The sequence below is a fragment of the Squalius cephalus genome (genome assembly GCF_949319135.1).
Source record: "Squalius cephalus genome assembly, chromosome: 19".
Lineage (NCBI taxonomy): Eukaryota > Metazoa > Chordata > Actinopteri > Cypriniformes > Leuciscidae > Squalius > Squalius cephalus.
This window is the reverse complement of record NC_137140.1, coordinates 21873712-21894147: the sequence shown is the minus strand read 5'-3', so window position 1 is coordinate 21894147 and position 20436 is coordinate 21873712. Positions and strand designations below refer to the sequence as shown.

The 20436-nt window shown below is 38.3% G+C and overlaps 1 protein-coding gene across 2 annotated transcripts in view; it reads left to right on the top strand.

Annotated features, from left to right (window-relative positions):
* The window catches only part of mpp7a (MAGUK p55 scaffold protein 7a), a 118771-nt gene that overhangs the window by 39214 nt on the left and 59121 nt on the right, over nt 1-20436 (top strand). For both annotated transcript variants that reach the window (XM_079851732.1, XM_079851731.1), the window contains 2 exons: nt 7500-7618; nt 14668-14745. In XM_079851732.1, coding sequence (XP_079707858.1) covers nt 7500-7618; nt 14668-14745 — 197 coding nt within the window. The remainder of the gene's footprint in view (nt 1-7499; nt 7619-14667; nt 14746-20436) is intronic.

Below are 20436 nucleotides of genomic sequence, written 5' to 3'. Positions count from 1 at the left end.
GGTGAAAAAATATTACATATTCGAGCTTTAAATCGAGATGGCTTATCGCGATTTTAAAATCGCAAAGGCTGCTATTTATTTATTTATTTATTTTATTTTTATAAAAAAAAAAAAAAAAAAATGTTATGCGCAGTTTGTCATTGATGTACGGCTCTGTAAACGCTGCTCCATCTGAAAGCACTGTGAGTTTGTCACTTATAACGTGCATTTGAAAAAACAACACGCGTCAAACATCTTTCCAAAACATGAGAAGAAGCATTTATGAACCTCTTGTCTAACAACAGACAACATTTAATAACATGCATTTACTCCAAACTCACTTCATAACGACAGTTGAGCATCCTTCTGTGAGATGATGTGCTTCTTACACAGAATAAGGTAGTCGTGTATTTATAAGTCATGTTTAATCAAAGCGTTTCAATCTTCTGTTTATTCAGCAACAGCGATAGGGATTTCCTGGAATGATGCGCATTATTGTACTTCTGCGGCGGGGCATATTTATCGTGTTTGCATGAGAGCGCCCTCTGGCGTTCAAATGGGGCAGTATTTACTACCAATCAGCCCCGCACTCCACTGACAAGCTGCGCATAAAATAATCGCAGCATTTGCCAAATCGCGTGCGGTTTTATTGCGATTAATCGTTCAGCCCTATTATCAATATTGTAAACAGTTTTACTGCTTAATATTTTTGTGGACATTTGACACCTTTTTATGATTTATTTGAATAGAATGCCTTTATAAAATTAAATTTTTTTATATTTTTTTTTATATCCCTTACTCTCGGTCTCATTTCCTTTTCTAAAAAAGGGATTACTAAGTGAATCTAATCTATTTGAAAATAATGCCTAGTTGGGATATAAAAGTCTGATTGACGATCGTAAGATTGCTGGGAGACGTGTGGTATGGTTGGGCTACGTCTGCAATCCTGTCTTGCCCAACAGGTTTTTAATGAACACTTTGAAAGCCCAGTAAGCCACTGTGGATCTGATAGATTAGAATCATTACATACCTCAAGTCAAAATGTGTGCGAGCACTGCTGTGCCGTTATGCCACTGCTCTTGATGTGTTATTGCCTGCTATGCTGTTGTTGGACACCTGACATAACACCTCTCTCTCTCTCTCTCTCTCTCTCTCTCTCTCTCACTCACTCACACACTCACTCACTCACTCACTCACTCACTCACTCACACACACACACACACACACACACACACACACACACACACACACACACACACACACACACACACACACACACACTTTAAACGTCCCATTCATAAGGCAGGAAATTGAGATTTAATCACCAAAGTCTGCTATAAAATTGATCTGCCACTAAATTATTAGCTTGTTTCTGGCTCTTATGATCTTTTTTTTTTTTCTTTTCTATTTCCTCAATGCAGGTCTATTCTTTCTCTCATTAAACCTCTCCATCACACAGTGTCTGTTCTGTTCTAGTCTCATTCCTCTGTATGGACATAAAATGCTGTTCTTTTACTCCATGTATCCTGTTTTTCATGTGGGTGTTTTGCTTCCTAGTGGCATTTGATTTCACTACCCTTGGGTGTCCTCGTACTGACAGACCCATCCACCCACTACCTGTAAAATGTGTATGTGAGCGAAAGAAACTCTGGTGTTGATGTCATATGATAAATTACTGTAATTCCTCTTGCATCAACTGCAAACTCAATCATCCTGTGCACTTCGGCTCACATTCACAAAATCAGAAGTTATTCTCTCAGACTCCCTAAAAGAACAGCATCAAATAGCCTTAAAAAAGCCTAATCCTGTCCTAATTGCAGTCCTATGAGATATATATAGTATTTCTGTTTTATTTTTCATAAATATAAATGTCAAAAAGATAATATTATTTTTAGAATGTATTATTACTATTATTTTCAGAAACGGTGAAAGGAAAGGTCATTCAGTGAGTGGTTTGGTTGTTTGAGCTGCACTCTCACCTGCCTTCCTCACAGTCTGTTAGCCTGATCATTTTGAATCTGCCCTTTGATTGGAGCATCGTAGCCCCCTACTAGGATTTTATGAGCCGAATGAAGTTTTACAGTGTTATTCTGGGCCGGCCTGCTGGTCCAATTACTTTAACCCTCCCCACGGCGTCACTTAAAAGATAAGAGGGCCAGGTAGGCTTGAGAGAGACAAAAGGGGACATGTGGGAAGTTCAGAAGGACAGAAGTTCTTTAGCAGATAAACCTCCTCTAATGAAGATGAATGCATGTGTGTGTGACAGGTTTTATGCATGAAACTATCTGTGCAGGTATTCTACTTGAAACTGGAATTGTTTTTTGATTAGTGTGTGTATGTGGAAATAATATTTCCATCAGTCCTGTTCAGAAACAAGTGTATGGTGTAATGATGCCGTTGTCCGTAACGAGATCCATATTGAGCTCCATATTGTTTATCGTTCAGGTGCTGAGTCTCTCTTATGGCTTCAGCAGAGCACCAACTGAATGTGGCTGCAATGAGGGATATGACAGGAATGGCCATATTAAATTTCTTCTCGGCTAACAGTAAATTTTTCCATTCTGATGTCAAGAATGCAGAGCATCTGGGAGCAGAGGACAGAACGAAAGAGAGGGAGGGAGGGAGGGAGGGAGGGAGGGAGGAACGTTAGTAGCGGCTGCAGCAAGCACTTTGGGAGCACTTTATCGATTTCCAGCCATTTATCCTCCTCTTTTCCATCTCCTCTTTTTCTCTCTCTCTACTGCCACAGGGATGCAGAACTGTAACACAAGGATTTGTTGCCACTGGAATAGCTCCCTGTTTCCAATTACATCAGAATGAAAATTTCCACTTCATTTTACCAAATGCAGGAGAAAGGCGGAGGGAGAAGGAATTTCATTTATTTATTTATTTTATTTTTTTATGTCCCCATTTTCAGGAATTCGAGAGATCTATACCTGTCAACAAGCAGAACGCATTCAGTTCTGAATATCTGGTCCGGTTGCTGAAGTGAAAAAAGGGTCTGAACATCTTTATACACAAGGTCTAAAAGCTACAAACAAGCAATCTACATTTACTTTATTGCATATCCATCACAATACTAGAGTGTTGCTAAGTGGTTGCTAGGGTGCTCTGGGTGGTGACTTACTAACCCATGTCAAAAGAGCCAACCATTTTGTCTCTGATATTCTGGTCACACATGGATCTGATCTTTCAGTGTAGTAGCTAGAGTTTCAAAAACCCAACTTAAAATTCAAGCTTGTCCTTTTCCTTTTGCCTTTCCACCCTTTTTGGGGTATAGGCCATCAACCAGGGCTCAGCAGGCATCTCTATCTTGGGCTTTCCTCTCGCCAGAGCCAGTGGTCTTGTTAGATGCAGTCCTCTGTTATTTTTCTGGTGTGATTGAGCTCTTATATAGACGAAATGTGTCCTGTCACATGGAATCAGTGTGTGATTGGACTGAATCTTTTTTACAGGTGTTGAAATGGCTGCTTCAGGATCACATTTCCTCCTGTGAGATTCTGGGCTCCAGAGATGCTCATTTGAGGGATGGTTTGACCTTGGCTACTGTGCCTCTACATTAGAATGAAAAAAGCCAACTTTTTTTTGTGATCTTTTCCTCTTATGTGTGTCCACATGTTGACAAGCACCTCATGGCTCCAGCATGGGGAAAAAACACCAGGGCCCTGATGTATAAATGTTGCATATATACGTCATTTTTCATGCACATATTGAGAGATTTATAAAAAAAATTATCTTAGCGTAAATGAGTACCATACGGATACTCAATGATTTAAACTCTGTTTTACATCTGATATACACATTTAGATAAAATATGCCACTCTCATTAATGGAGTTAAGTACTGAAATGTGTGTGCTGTTGGTGTCGTGCACAGACAGACAGTAGTCTAATGATAACCATTTTCATTGTCTTCCCAATATTATGAAAAATACCAGTGTATTTGAGGGATAGAATTTGAAGGAAACTGGAAAAAAAGACACATGCACATTTTATTTTTAAAATGTTTTGTCAGTGATGCGCTCCGTCAGAAAATTATTTATACTGCAAAAAATAAGTCTGTTTCCATTTAAAAATATATAAACATCCTAAAATATACTTTATAGGCAAAATTGCATAAATTTTGATTTGCTTAAAGCAATTAATAAAATGCTATTTGGCCAGTGGAAAAAATTGAGAATAACTCTTCTCTGAAAACTTTCTCTGAAATGTATTTAGATTTATTTATTCTAAAACAAGGCAAGCATCCTGAATGACTTTTAGCAATGTAATGTGACGGCACATCTCATATTTTCCTAATGTTTTTTTTTTTTTAGTTTTTTTTACTGTAAAACATTGGTATCCCGTGGATGGGAATATGCATGGAAAAAATATGCAGATGACATTAAACTCATAAATGGTCATTCCGGGAGGAGATGTATGTACACACAATCTTCTGCTGACAAATTTTTTTTTCAAAAGGGAATTTTGTGCAGGTTCTGGCATACACATGATTTCATAAATCTGAAAACTTTTGTGCGTATGATAAATCTAGCTTTTCTGTGTACGCACACTTTTAGGATGAAATCTATGGAAAGTTTTATACACGAGGCCCCAGGACCTTAAAATTAATATTTTTAAACCAAGTGAATTTTTTTTGTGTAAAATTACAGAATCACTCAGTATATTTCTGTTTTAAATAAATGGTGTTCCTTTGAACTTTCTATTCATCAAAGAATCCTGAAAAACTGCATCATGGTTTCCAGAAACATAAGCAGCACAAATGTTTTGTCTTGAGCACCAAATCAGCATGCTTTCTGAAGGATCATGTGACACTAAAGACTGGAGAAATGACTGCTGAAAATTCAGCTTTGAATCCATCACAGGAATAAATTGTTCTAAAATATAAATTTATTTTAAATTGTAATAATTTCACAATATTTACTGTATTTAATAATTTACTGTATTTGGCCTTGGTGAGCATAAAATAAATATTACATACCTCAAACTTTTCTGAATGCCTCTTTACATGGTCTTATACTGTAAATTGCCACATAAACGTCCATCAACAGGTGTTTTAATTTAAAGTTACTGCTACAAATTCACATTTGCAACCATTTAAGTTGCAGAAGTACGAATTTAAGTACGAGTAGGAATTAAAGCAATTAGTAGGATGACACAGTGTATGCACTACTGATGTATAGGACTAGACACCATTTAGTGTGCGGCTGTGTGTTTAATTGGAGTAGATGGTCCAGAACATGCTAGTAGGTCTGGGAGATCCTGGGTGAGAGCTCTGATGTGGTGTTGTGGTTAAAGAGGCTGGAGCTGAGAACACTGTGATGAAACCCTACAATGGACTCAGAATGCCAAAAGAGCATGCGTGTTTGTGTGCTTCATGCATATCTGCTGTTTAGACCCAGATCAAAGATCACTACAACTCAGACCTTTGTGTAGCCAGATAATTTTCTCTCCCCCCCCTCTACTATAATATGTCAGCTCCGGAGGGCCTCTCTTTTTCTCTGTGGATGTAGCTTTTCTGTTTTAGGAGGTAAATCAAAGGAAAAATGAATGAAAGTATGCAGAGTGCAGCTGTTCTTGTTTTCATATTTCCATTCACTCGCTCAGTTTTCTCACAGACAGGCATGAACCATGTTCTCAGAGTATCACCTGAAATGCTGACCCCTAAGGTGGTTATATGCATGAGTGTGTATTTGCATGACATTTATATTGCTTCACAGAGTCAGTCTCTCAGCACTTGAAGGAGAGAAGTACGGCCCAGCGTTCATTTTCTGCTGCACAGCTCACTGAGATGAGTGTGTGTGAATCTTTTTGCACTATTGACTCTTGAACCCTTCCAAACAAGACATTCAAAGAAAGCCATTTTACTGTTCCTTTTCGAAATGTGGCCTGTGTTGTAAATCTTTCTGGTCTGGTTTTCTGCCAGTTGTCCTCTTCTTGGCTAGTGTGAGGCCAACAGGAGCCAGACAAGGAGCCAACGGAGCATATTTCCCATGCGGACAGTCTCTATTGTGGCGTGTGTTTGTGTGTTTGTACGCGCTGTCCTTGTTTCTTTTTTCAGGCCCTTATGTGAGCGGCTAAGAATATCTGTGTTCCAGAAAACCATCATGTCTGCATCACTTAAGCGTTTGTGCGTGTCTGTGTGTATTGTGTTTAACTCCAGACAGTTTGGATGACCTTGCTGCCTTCCTAACAGCCTGTGTAATTAAAGTTGCTCTCCATGCCCTGTGCTGCTGACCCATAATGCTGTGAATTTGAGAAGCAGGTCCTTCCGGCTTCTGCTCCGCCCTGTTGTATTCCAGCACTGCCATTGATGTCTGAGGAACGCTGTTATTTTCTGGAGGCCGCTGGGAAGTGTAGGCGTGTGAAAAGGAAACACTGCTTGGCATAGCATTCTTTCACATCCCGTTCGGTATATTTGGCCTAGCGGCCAATAATGTTCAGTTTACACAGTTTCTTTTATAGGCTGCTGGGACATAAGGTTAGATGTTGACTTTTAAACTCTGCCCCCTTTTTTAGATTAAAGGTACAACATTGACACGGTGTGACTGTTACACTGGTTAAAATAGCTGATTTCACTGGATTTAAACATTGTTGGAAACATTTGGGATAATGCAAGTACATGTCAACAAAATATATAACTGTTCTAGTGGTTTTTGGATATTTTAATTAAAAAAATCTTACATATTGTGCCTTTAAACTGACCTAGAGCTCTAGGAAAGACTGGCCATCTTGCACTTTCAGCTCAAGTGTTGATGTATGAATCTGACAGCAGCAAAAATGAAAACTGTCATTTTGCTCATGTCATTCCAAACCTGTATGACTTTTTTTTCTTGTGTGCAACATAAATGAATTTGAGAAATTGCTTTAGTGTTTATTTGTCCTTTCAATGGAAGTAAATGGGCACAAAAACTGTTTGTTTGCCAACATTCTTCAAAATATATTTTGTGTTCCACAGTCAGTCAAACAGGTTTGGAATGACATGCAGGTGAGTAAATGATGAGAATTTTCATTTTGGGGTCAGTTACTTTCTTAATAATAGTAGTCGTCATATCTACCTTCCTCTGCAGTATTTGCGTGCGCTTAAGCATCTTATGAAGACCTGGGTGGTGTTTGCTTGTTTAAACATCACAGGCATCCTAATGAAACTTTAGGGATTTGATTCACAGTTCCAGTTGTGATTCCTAGAAAAACAGGAAATATCCAGACAAAGGGAGGAAGTAAGGTGCACTCTGGGAGAGGAATTTTTTTTTTTTTTTACCCTCAGTTTGACCCATTGAGCATGCTAAATTAAACCATAATGTTTTCACTTTTTAATTTTTGATGCACTGATGTTTGAAGACTATACTAACGTCACACCATCTTAGAGGTTATCACTGGAGAATAATCTTCATAACTGATCTGACATGCTTCAGGTGACTGTTAATGCAGATTTTATGGGACTTGTTTGCATCCGTCTATATTTTCTCTTTGGGCATTGTGAGTGTGTGTGTGTAATGTGTTTCCTGTATTTCCTCGGCAGGTCTGTATGAGCTGTTGTCTGTATTGCCGTCTCAGCTGCAGCCTCATGTTGAGAGCGCAGATGACCGCTCCTTTCTACACGCTATGTTTGGGGAGAGGAGTCTATATTCATTGGTCAAGGTGAGTGTGTATGTGTGTGTGTGTGTGTGAGAGAAATGTTAGACATAAACTACTCTAAGTCGTGTCATAACATAGTCACTAAATCTCTCTGTCATTGCATCATTGTAATTTGTTGTTTAAGGGTAGTTTTGTTTTTTGTTTAGTTGGTTGTACAAGTGGTGATTTAAAGGCACATCCAGAAAAAGTAAAATCGTGATTATTATTGAATGTGAATGGTTTCAGACTTGAAATAGGGATGCAGGCTGTTGTTGTTGTTGCTAAATCTAAATCTGTGGTTAAGGCCAGTTTTAATTGTGTTTGTAATTTTAATTTCATCTTTCCCTTATTTACTTGTACTCTCCGGCTTGTCTTTTTGAGTGTGGATTTACACAAGTTTTCTCATGCTACTTTTGGGAAGTCAGTTTAATCAGGTTGTGCTGGGCCTGTGCTTATCGGCTTTCAGTTGTTTTATCTGCAGTTCCTTTAATTTGGCCATTTTTCTCCCCCTCATTTTGTTCATGCTCAATCACTGCTGTCACTAATGCTCAGATACATGTAATCATTGTTAATACATAGTTCACTGGCTGTATTGGTCCCATTGTACTTGTTGTAGGCTGAGCTGGCCTGTGCTCCAGAAGTCCTCTATATAACAGTCTACCCGCAGAGGCAGAAGAGGTCTGACAGGCAGGACAGCGGACCACAGTCTAAGCCAAAGACCTCTGCTCTCTTTTCTCCGTGCAATTAAAGCAGGGTTTCACACATGTCCCACTGCACTCTGTTCCTCTGCCAAGGTGCCACTCCAGAGAGCCTTACAGGAAATCTGACACAACCTGTAATTTCCACCTAGGTTAAGTTTGTCTCAGTGTGTGTGTGTCTATATAAGACAACGGGGAAAATGAAAGGAAGAGAAGTATAATTTGGAAACTTTCCTAGTTTAGAATTTAGAAACTCTTCTAGTGAGAAGTAAATTGTTCGGTAACACTTTACTTAAAGCCTATATGTAGAATATATTATAAAAGTATTTTAATGCATTAATTATGCCTTGTCATGCACCTTATGTATTGTATAATGAATAATTGTAACCGCATATATAATATAATACATTGTTACTTATAAAGTGCAATACATGAAAACATGACAAACAACCAATTTCAGATGTAACAAGGAATGTACAAATATTATAATGTATTTTAACTTTGGTTACAATTTATGAAATGATATAATGCATTACAATGTGCATGATGAATACCCTTTTTTAAAGCCTTTATGTATAATGCATTATACGCCCAATTGTTCTTTCCTATAGACTCTCTCCTATAAAGTTTGATTAGAAGTTTTTTTTTTTTTGTATGGCTGCAAATACACTAATCCAATATTTCAAATAATTTTTGATTGAAGATTGAACCCCCCCATCACACACACACACACACACACACACACACACACACACACACACACACACACACACACACACACACACACACACACACCTAATCTTTAGTTCGTAAGCTTAACACAGCTGTGAGATCAGCTGCTAATGCCTATGGTTTTTTTCTATGGTACAAGACAAAACCAGATTCAGCACATACTCCTGTATTCAGCCTTCCAGGGGCTACACTGCACGCACCTGTGGGACCTGGGGAAAGGTGACCTCCTCTGAGGAGTCTGACATTTAGGTCTGCCGTCTCATTAGCTGTGTGGAGCTCAAATGATTACTCTTACTTGCTTTTCCCCGGACAGTGTGCTTGAGGTGCCCAATCTGGCCTCGTTTCAGGGATTTCCACCATGGAAAAAACTGTTTTTGTGAAGTTTAGCTCTAAGTGACCAGGGAGTGGGATAGTGGGTCTCATTCACTTAAATATATATATATATATATATATATATATATATATATATAATGTATATGTGGCGAATGGACACTAATTTTTGTTTACACCCATGTACACTCATTTCCCTCTGTTTACTACTGTAGATATGTGGACATTCATCTACCGCTTGCATTTCCCTCTTCCATAATGCACAGGTTTCTTAAGCATGCAACATTCATACACATTTAAAACATGTGTTGTTTGTCGTTTTCGGACAAATGATCATGCCGCAGTTTATTGTGGATACATGTGTATAAATTAATTATTGTTTGTATTCTTGTTTGGTTTATTTTGGAAGCAGTTTGTTTTTGCTTTTTTTTTTATTTCAGTTTATAAGCTTGGCAAAACCAGTTATAAAATCACTTCCATTCTCACCATATTAAAGCTTTCCGTATGCAGTCAGGAAGTTCAAATCTCTCACTTATCTACTTATCAGTTTATAACACAGATGGAGACGTCTGCCCTACTGTTGAATGTGAGATGCTGAAGATGTATTTGTTGGAGTCCCCGCCGCTGGCAGTTACGGCTATACATTTTCCTACTTAATACCGAGCCACCATATTAATGTTTGTGAAGTCTCTTAAAGAGCAGCTGGTGTCTGATTCTGATTCTTTATAATCTGTATTCTGCATCCAAAATAAATTTCCAGAGTAATACAAGCCTTCTGCATTCAGTGTCTGGACTCTGCATGCTCCAGAGTCAACAAATGCATATCTCATTGCACACATACGCTTGAGTGAGAGTGTGTATTTTTATGTGCGCGCACATGTGCGTTTGTCAGGGTAACTGAATGTGCTTGGGATGGAATGCAGACATATATTATGCAGTATATGTTTAATCCATAAAGCCACTGACGTATTACATTATACTTGCAATTAGAGCATAGTGCTAGGTTACGGACACAAACGGGGTTAAGACGGAAAGTAAAGTAGGTCTCATACAAGCCCATCTGAGATCATATTCTGCCTTTACATGACGGACACCTTTTTTTCAACATCTTTCATAAGGAAAGTATGGGCTCTGTCGGCTATTTTTGGATGATCTCACCGTGTTCACAATGCTGTAGCTGCCATAAATCTGAATTGGCGTATTGCAAGTGCCACACATGCAGTAAATGGGTGTCATTCCTTTGAGTTGTGAAAGTGGATATTAGAAATTGGGAATAAACTGCAAAGATTGTTGCCCTTCATTTCTGCAACTGATATGCTGGTTTAAATGTTAATGTTATTGAAGTTTAAGTTCTGACATGTACCTTTTACCCGGAACATTAACTAGTGGATCTTCTGCACTCTGCATGGTGTAGTCTAGTCAGAAAAAAAGAGTCTTCATAATGAGGAGTTAAATAGGTGTGCGTCACACCAGTCTTGTACGGTGGGGTTTGTGTAAACATCCATCTCTGACAGGCATGTCACAGTCAAGCACGTCTGTCTGCAGGCCTTTCCTGTCTTTGCTCTCAGAAGGTCTGCGATCAGTTTGAGCGTGAGGTGATGAGGTGCAGTAGGGCCACTGGTGCTGTTCTGGGGCGCATAGGCTTTGGACTGTCAGGGGTTACTCGATCCAGCTGCTCTGGTCACTGCGAGACAAGCGGAAGAGAAGAGGTCAATATCATTTCAACATAATGGGTGTTAGCAGAAGCCCAGAGGAGAAATGCTACACCGTAAATGCATACCATTGCCAGACAATTCACTGTCTCTCAGTCCTATATGCCTGCATGAATTCTGTGTTTTCCTTTAAATGTGTGCTGCCTTCCCTTCTGTTTTCCTTCATTCCTGTTCATTTTATATATTCAAATGTGTATATCTACATATCTATTTAGGGTCTCTTCCAAAACATAGTGAGCTGTCTATGCAGGTGGCATGCTCACTTAAAGGTAGACATCTTAATTATGCTGCTTTCTATGAGGCCTTATTTTGGGCTTCATGTGCAGAGAAAGCAATACCAGATTGCACTGCAACAAGCTCAAGGTAAAAAAACACAATGGCGTACAAAATGTTAATTATAGCAAGGCAAATAGTAAATTAAACAAAAAACTTTTTTTTTTTTTTTTTTAATTAACGTCATAAAATAGCTAAATTTAGCAAACAAAAATATTTTATTATTGTATAATATTTTATCATTTGTAAATGAATACTTTTCAGGAAAAGATGTATCAAATTAGGATGTATTAAATTGCTTAGTGACTATAAAGAAGCTTTAGTTTAAGCATTGTACTGTAAAATGATACTGTTATATCTGCAAAAACTCATTTATATCAAATAAATGCTTTTCTTTTAAACTTGGTAAAAACGTATCATGGTTTCCACAAAAATATTAAGCAGCACAACAGTTTTCAACTTTGATAATATATAAAATGCTACTTGAGAACCAAATCAGCATATCAAAATGATTTCTGATGGATAATGTGACTATAGTAATGGGCTATTACTAATGGCTGCTGTATTATTACTAATTCAGCTTTGCCATCAAGGGCATTTTACCCTCAAAGGTATATTAGTTGTTCCAAATTGGTCACACATAATGCCTACGTAGGTAGTACCCAGCAAGACAGCTCGAAACGTAGCCTTTATCTCGGATGCTTTCTATACTCCTCATATTCCTTGAATTCCATATCAAGTTTCCTCTTCTCTGTATCTGTCAGCATTCAGTGTAATTGTGTTTAAAGCTGTGTTTGTTTGGCTACAGAATGTTCTTGGAGGACCCGGAGGCCAGACTGGCTGCAGTTTCTCTCACCTGCTTATGTTCTCCGCTCGTGTTTTGTCAAGGGCCTGTGGGTATTTAACGTCTGGTCCAAGAGGATTTAGACAGCGCTCCATTGTAGCATGTGATCTGAACCCTGACCGCAAAACATAGTGTGTTTATCGAAGCATTGCTTTGTTTATTCATATGTTTTAATACTCATTACTAAAGTGTAAGTCTGAGATGAGTTAAAAACTGCATCATTTTATGATGACTAGTCAAAGGGGGTGTTCACATAAGACACATTCTTTGTCCAGAAAGAGACGGCATGCTATCGATTGCAAGGGTTTTGATGCGTTTTTAAAAGTTGAACTATTTTAAACTTGACACACCATCTTCTGGCCTCTGGCAACCAGAGTTCGATTCTTTGCTCAAGGTCGTTTTCTGATCTCGTTCCCCTCTCTCCGCCCCAAGCATTCTTGTCTCATCTGTAAACTGGGGGGTGTGATCCATATTAGTGATCCGTATTGGGTCGATACTGGCCCAAAAATCCTGATCGGAGGACCTTTAGCAGAAATTAACATGTACAATTAAATATCCAATATCTACCGATAAATTGTTTTTAAAAAATCACTCTACAAGGGTTGAATGTAGAAAGACGACTTGGTTGTTTCTGTCAGATTGGTAATCTCTTGGGATTAAAATATTGGTTTTCTCAATTCATTCTTTTTAAAGCAAAGTCAATACAAATATTGAAGCAAAAACTAAATATAAATAGGGTAAAATAGGGTAAAAACTATATAAACAAGTCTACCTCACTAATCGACTCGTCAACTAGCTTTACAGCTGTGACCAATTCACACTGTTCTCTGTCCTACTGTGAAATTTTAGAGTCATAAAAATGAAGCGATTGTTTATCGGTCTGCAAGGCCTCTGTGATGTAGTGGAATAGTGGTGCACTAATGCTTGATGGTATTACTTTGATTCATTGCACTCATTTCCTGCTCTTTCTTTTCTGTGGAACGTGAGCTATGATCAGTGTAAGGGCTCTGTAATGGATTTTAAATGTCTGCTCTCTGGCGCTCCTGTGTGGACAGGCAGGTATCTGGAGAACGGCTCGAGCTGTAAATAAAGGCATTGAGTCTCACTCAGCCTCTGATGGAATCTAAACTGTACAGAGCAAAACCGCTCCGCCGCGACGCAGAAGGCCTAAACAGATGTCGCTCCCTGGAATGCGCAGAGACCCGGACAGTTGCGTTCCATCCTTCACTGGATCCCACATTCCATTCCTCCTCCACCAAGTGTGTGTGAGTCTATGTGTGTGTCTGAGTGGATAAGAAATATTTATGTCTCTTTTCTTTGCCTGCAAGTGTGTTTGCCGGTGTGCGAGAGATTCCACTTCGACACCGCTGCTGTAGTAACAGACGGTGACCCTGCTTGGAGTTCAGTACACTTTGAGTGTTGCAAACGGAGTGACTGAGAAAGCACAGTTTGTTCGTCACAGTCCCTGACTACGGTTCTTACACGGCCAAGCTTCACCACATCACAAACGCCTCTGGAGAAGCAGATCCAGAAAAATTGTATCTTTGGCTCTCTCTCTGCCCTGGTCGATCCAGGCTCATAGCGTTCCCTTCCCTCTCCGCTTCACCATGACAACTAGCCCGGTGGCGCAGTCGTTTGTCTTCTCTTGATAAATATTTAGTCCCCTTGGTAGCGGGAGAATTTCTCATTTACTACTGTGTGCCATTACATAATATTTCACAGGACAAATTCCAGTCTAAACGTGCTGGTTGCTTCTGCATGGCTCCCGACCATGATGTTGTTCTGGTAACACAATTTCAACAAGAATGAAATGGTTGAACAGATATTTCAACACACAGCTGTTAAAAACATGTCAGAAGACTTCATTTCTTCCACACATTGTACTTTTAATTTTCATGTTAATCATCAACATGAATTTCTGTTTAAAGTCCGTTTTACTTACAAAATCTGTCTGTCGCTTATTTGTACTGCATGCATTTTAATTACTTATTTTAATCTTGTTTTTAAAGTGTAAATAAGTCAAGTGATGAACAATGCAATTTATTAAAACTGCTAAATATGTTTTTAGCAAATTTCCATTTTCATGCTGTACATTATAGTGTTGTGCTGCCTAAGTTTACTTGTGTTGCATTTTAACTTATTTTAATTTTTGGTGTTTTTTTTTTGTTATTTTAGGCAAAATTATTTATTTTGACCGATATGATTACATATTTTTTGTTTTATGGCCATAACATGAAAATAATTATTGGTGTATCAGTATCAGTGTAGCTTTTAAGTGATGTGGAAAGGAACGTTATTCAAAGGAAAGGAAAGTTGTCAGAATTTGTTTAAAGATTACATTAAAAATTACATTGGTTGTTTTCCAAAGATAAATAGTTTTCAATAAGACCAGGAACATTAGGAAAGTAAACGGGATCAGTTTAGATTCCACATTGACTTTTAAGTGATCGCTCTGTTTCCGGTTTCTCTTCCTCTGCCTATTAGATCCATGAGAAGTTACAGTGTTATGAAGACCGTGCACCGACTCCAGTACTGGACAGCGCCGGCTCACTGGCTCAAAACGTGAGTGAACCACATGCACACACTTCCTGTTAAAAGTCAAAACACTTTTATGCTCATAAACTTTACACACTTCTGCATGGGTAAACACGCGCACACACGCATGCACAATGTGTGCCTGTGAAAACACATACACAGACGTCTCACAGCATGTCTAGCTTAAGACTGACTCCAGGAGGAACTTGTCATTTAAAGGAAAGAGAAAAGATGGCTGGATGTCTGGGGTAGAGAACACAAGTAGATGGGCTGCAGATGAGTGTGCGAGATGAGGCGTAGAGCATTGTGTGTGTGTCTGTATAAGACATTAGTCATCAGTATTATAAAACACTCAACATTTCAACTCTCAACGGCTTGCATAATGTAAGCTGACTACTATATCAACATGGCCACATAGACATACACACACACACAAACCTATGTAAACTTGGAGGAGTTTACTCTGGATGTGATCACAGAGAGGAAAGACAGAAGGAAAAAACACAAAGGCGATTCAGAGAAGAGCACCTCAGGTCAGCGCTGACTTTAGATGGACAAAAATGCATTTTTGCATTAAAAGATGCCACATCTGTTCAAACAAAGTGTTGTTTTGTGCACAAATCTGCATCCTCTGCTGATCTAAGAAGAGCTAATCAATCTGTTTCCTGCTCACTCATGTATCAGTGGGCGGCAGCAACAAGTCCTCCATTAATCCATAAATCTCGACTTCCGTTACAGAACTTTCTCAACCTGCAGCTCAGATCCGCCCCTCAGATTTACACTTTCCTTCGGTGTCCCTAAAGGTCCCACACAGGGATAACCCGATATCTGCGTGTGTGTGTGTGCGGATACGGTCCATCAAAGGGTCGAACAGCCAAAGCAACCAAATTACTCAGAGCCCCCTCCTGTGTTTTTTCAGACGTATCATTTTCATCCGTTGCTGTGAGGAATATACGGCGTGCTGCTGTTTTGAACGCTGTAGTGGGTTTGCCGCCACAGCTCATTCGAGTGTTAAGTTTCGCTAATGGAGCTTTAATTTATAGTGTAGCATAAAATGCCATTTTAACCTCCGCCTGGCCTACGATGCTGTCTAGCACTGACACAGCAGGCAAGCTCCTATCATGCACACACACATTTCCATCAAAAGATTTAGTAGAGATGAAATGCACACTATTCTGAACGCCAGTATATCCTATGAAGTTAAGTAGCAGGTGTGCAGTTCTTATTCTGACCACAGTTAGGTGGTAAAGAGTTTTACTTCCACAAGCAGTTCTCAGTCTGGATAAAAACAATTGCCAGATTACAGTCCTCATTGTGTCCCGGGTGTCTTCCATTAAGCTGTGGAAAAACGGAGCGCTCCAGAGCCTGCTGGATGATACTCCACTCCACTCATTCCTCTTAGATGCTGAAGTCTGTTCTGGAGACGTCAGTCAGACAAATGCATAACTATGTCAGATTACACCAGAGCAGCAAAACGATATCCCTTATTGATTAATAGAAACCGCTTGTAGAATTATTTTAGATGATCATTCTATTGCCAGGCATAATACAGATGTCATAAGCCAGATGTACTGTGATTTTTGCTGTCTGAAACTAAATTCTCAGATCCTAAAAGATTTCTTTTGTAAAACAAAAGGCCACTTAGTGTGACATTCTCACTGATTTGCAATGAATATTAGTCAGATTTTTTTAAATCTGACTAATGACAAAAGAAGTTTCTAGGTTGATTAACAACTGAAATACACAAATGTCAGTAAATGCTATAGTTTCCTGAATTGTTCAGTTATTGGACACCTAATGTGACACTTAATGACTGAAAAGTATTGTTTTGAAGTAAAATATCAGATACTTTTGTCTTAACTTTGAACAGTATGTGTATATGTGTGTGTGTGTGTGTGTTTTAAGTCGTAAAGTGAGTAGGATATATACATTTAATTCCGTTAATTTAAAGATAATAATACTTTACGGCCACTGTGTACACTCTAAGGCCTAGTCCACACGGACACGGGTATTTTTATAACCGGAGTTTTTCCTCCTGCGTTTAAAAAAAAAATCCCGTCCACACATGCTCGGTTTAAAAGAAATCTCTGCCTACATGAAAATGCAAAAAACACGCTATCAAACGCTGTCAAGAGCATGCCACACCAGCAGGCGGCGATCGTTAAGCCACGTTGGCCAATCAGAAGCCTGAATCAGAAGCAAAAACCCCGGTTTTACTGTCTACACGACAACACTGCAACCGGCGTTTCTGAAAATCCTCACCCTGGCAGGGGTTTTCAAAAATGTGCGGTTTCAGTGACCTGATACTGCGTTTCCGTGTGGACGAACGGCCGAACCGCGTAAAAAAAGTCACGGTTATAAAAATACCCGTGTCCGTGTGGACAAGGCCTAAAAAAAAAAAACGCAACCATTTGCATAATTTTTTTGTGTTATGGCAACTTTGAATGAGATTATTTTCAACTGTTGGTTACAGTTGTACAGTTGTTAATTACACTAGTCAACATTTGATGTGGATCAAAACCTTTCAAAGTTATACATGAATTTTGAGCAATACCTGTTCTTGTCTTAGGATAATTTATCCACTTCAAATGTTGACTACTATATATTGAGTTAGAGGAACTTATCTGTAACAAACTTTTTTTTTTTTTTTTGTTGATTACTCAAAAAAATGAAGTCGCTCCAACTACTTGTTATACCCTACCAATTAATCTAAACTATTTCAGTTAAATTCCACAGCCATCCATTTTCCCGCTGTTTTTCCTGTTTCTATTAGGCTAGCTATTCGATTTGCTTAGTCATTAAGCTTCTCCTTTTAGCCTCTCCATTTAGCTTTTCCGTGACACTTCGGGCCTTGTGCTGTTAAAACGAGGTAAAACGATGCAAATTAGCTGAAGTGGGATGAATGTAACTAGCTCTCTGATTGGCTATCACCTGACTTGTCATGTGCAGATGTGTAGATTGCCTACCTGACGTTAAATGCGGCTTCCTCGCATCCCATCACTGTTATGAGGCCGTTGCATATAAGAATATCAGATGCCTGAAAATGCTTTATTACTCTTACTACAAATAAAGCTCTTTCTGATTATGCCATGTTAGCCACTTGACAAAATAGTGTTGTCTCTGAGGCATGGTACAAACATGTTACTAGCGGTAAATCAAGAAAACAAGAGATTCAAACAATAAGACTAACCATTAGTGATGTCCGTTTCATGAACGAATTGTTCTTATGAACTGAATCGGTCAAACTAGTACACTAAATCGGACTGAATCGTTAGAAAAAGTTCGCATCTTGCGTCAGCCCTGATCCACAACTACTCACTTTCGGACATGCCTGACAAGTCCCTCTGACTCGAAATAAACCAATATCCCGGAGTATATGTTACTCCAGTAACTCCAACCGTTCACTGAACTGAGACATGTTGTGCTGAGAGAAGTTGATGAGCACAAGCAGCTGATACTGAGCATGCGCGTACTACCGAACGTACAGGTACAGCCATAGACATCATATATGATGTCTATGGGTACAGCGGTTCTCGAAGTACAGAACCGAGAGCGGTTTCTTTCGGACACGTCTGACATACTGAGAACCGATGAGCTGAGCGTGCGTGCAATTTTTTTTCAGAGGGACTTTTTTCTCAAGTATTTTGTTGAACATCAATAAGTGTAACAAAATAAAACATGTTGGAAACATGTTTATCACATAAATACTGTCTTTTCACTGTATTATTTTAAAGATTTGAAACACAATGAATGGATTGTAAATCTAAACATTTATTATTATAATACTAAAACATTATTTTCAGGAACAGCTAATATAATTTCTAAGGTTTTAAGGGCGCAAAGTAAATGTTTATTATGTTAATCAAAACATAACGAATTAAACATACTGGAGACATGCATCGAATTTTTAGTTTTGTCGACTATAGGCAATATATATATTCAGGTTTCAGCAGTTCTCACTCAGCTCAGCGCACGTATACTGCTACAGCAGTTCTCTGATCACCAGTACAGAACCGAGAAATGTTTCTTTTGGACATGTTCGATACAGAGAACCGATGAGCTGGAGATACTGAGCATGCGTGATAGCACCGTCTCTGAACCGAACTTTCTTTCGGCCAACTGCATGCTGTGCTGATACATGAGCACAGGTGAACCGAGGACTTGAATGATGGGCAGAATTCGGCGAAATGTAAGTTTATTTAATAACAAATAAAATAAAATTGATGAAGACCAGTTTATTCACTTTATAGGCTATCGTTTAGACATGTAAAACATCCGCGTTTGCACATCGCCTGTACAGGGTTGATTTGCAAAGCGTAAATGTAAGAAACGTATCCAAGATGATTATGACGATGATTATTATTATTATTTAACTGATGTTATGATTAACTGATAAAATGCGTTTATCTGAATTTATTTTTATCCGCCGGTATGATAGAATTGACGTCATTACGTGAGGACGTAAAAGAACTGGTGAACCGTTTTTTTTTAACCGGTTCATTGAAACGAACTGTCCGAAAGAACCGGTTCGCGGGAAAAGAACTTCCCATCACTTCTAACCACCATGTTGAGCAGCTATTTAACGATGCTTAGTTTTCTGTCAGTAAATGTATCCAAGCAGTTGCTCATCTGTATATTAAAATGCATAATATATTGAAGCTTCTTTGGTGTTTCCATGGTTTCTATGCAAGTTAAACCAGAAATCAAGGGTAAGGCAGATATGACGTCATTGACAGGCAACACAATGATTTCTCTCGATTTAAACTTCATTGGAAACGTTTGGGATAATTTAAGTACACAAGTCAACAAAATGTATAACAATATTCTAGTGGTTTTTGGATATTTAAATTTGTACATATTGCGCCTTTAATTTGAACCATTTATTGATAGATTAACATTTCATTTATAAATTCTTTTTATAATTACTCTTTGTTGCCTATTCAATATTAAGTAATTATTTACTATGCAATTAGTCTATTTATAGATTAATGTGTAAACAAATGTATTAATGCCTGTTTTAATTCTACAATTAGTTTATTAATTAAATGCTTTATTACTATTTCCAAGACGCTTGTGGCCCTCCATACTGATCCAGTCCTCTGCAAAGCATGCTGGGAACTAGAAATCCACTACCCAATTTACCCATTTACTCAATCTAGACAATTTCATGAAGTTACTACAACTTAAATTTGAGTTTAAATTACACACAATATTAAGTTAATGATCAACATTATTATTATGTTGACTGAACAAAAAAAAAAAGTTTTCAACTTAATTTAAGGCAGCACCTTTTACAGTGTAAACCTTTTTAGTACAGTCAACTTGGATGTTTAAGTCATTTAAACTTAAATCACATTAAACTGACTAAAACAAAATGAGTTGAATCTTGTATAACAAGTTAAAGTAAAAAATTGCTTAACTTATTTTGTTGAGTTAAAGCAATGTAAAAACATGTCATACTCATAACTTATTGATCATATAATTTTTTACAGTGAAGTTAAATCACTAAATCAGAGTTTTAAACTTTCAACCATGCATTTATTTAGGTTGTGATAACAGGTCCCCTGAATTACTGAGTGTACAGTACATGTGTAAAAATAGTCATGAAAGACTGATGCCCGTTCTGTGCATGCTTTTTTTCTCCATATGTGACCTCTGCTTGCTACAACATCAGTTGCAGTTGTTGGTATGTATCTATTGTACACGATGGAGTTTGTG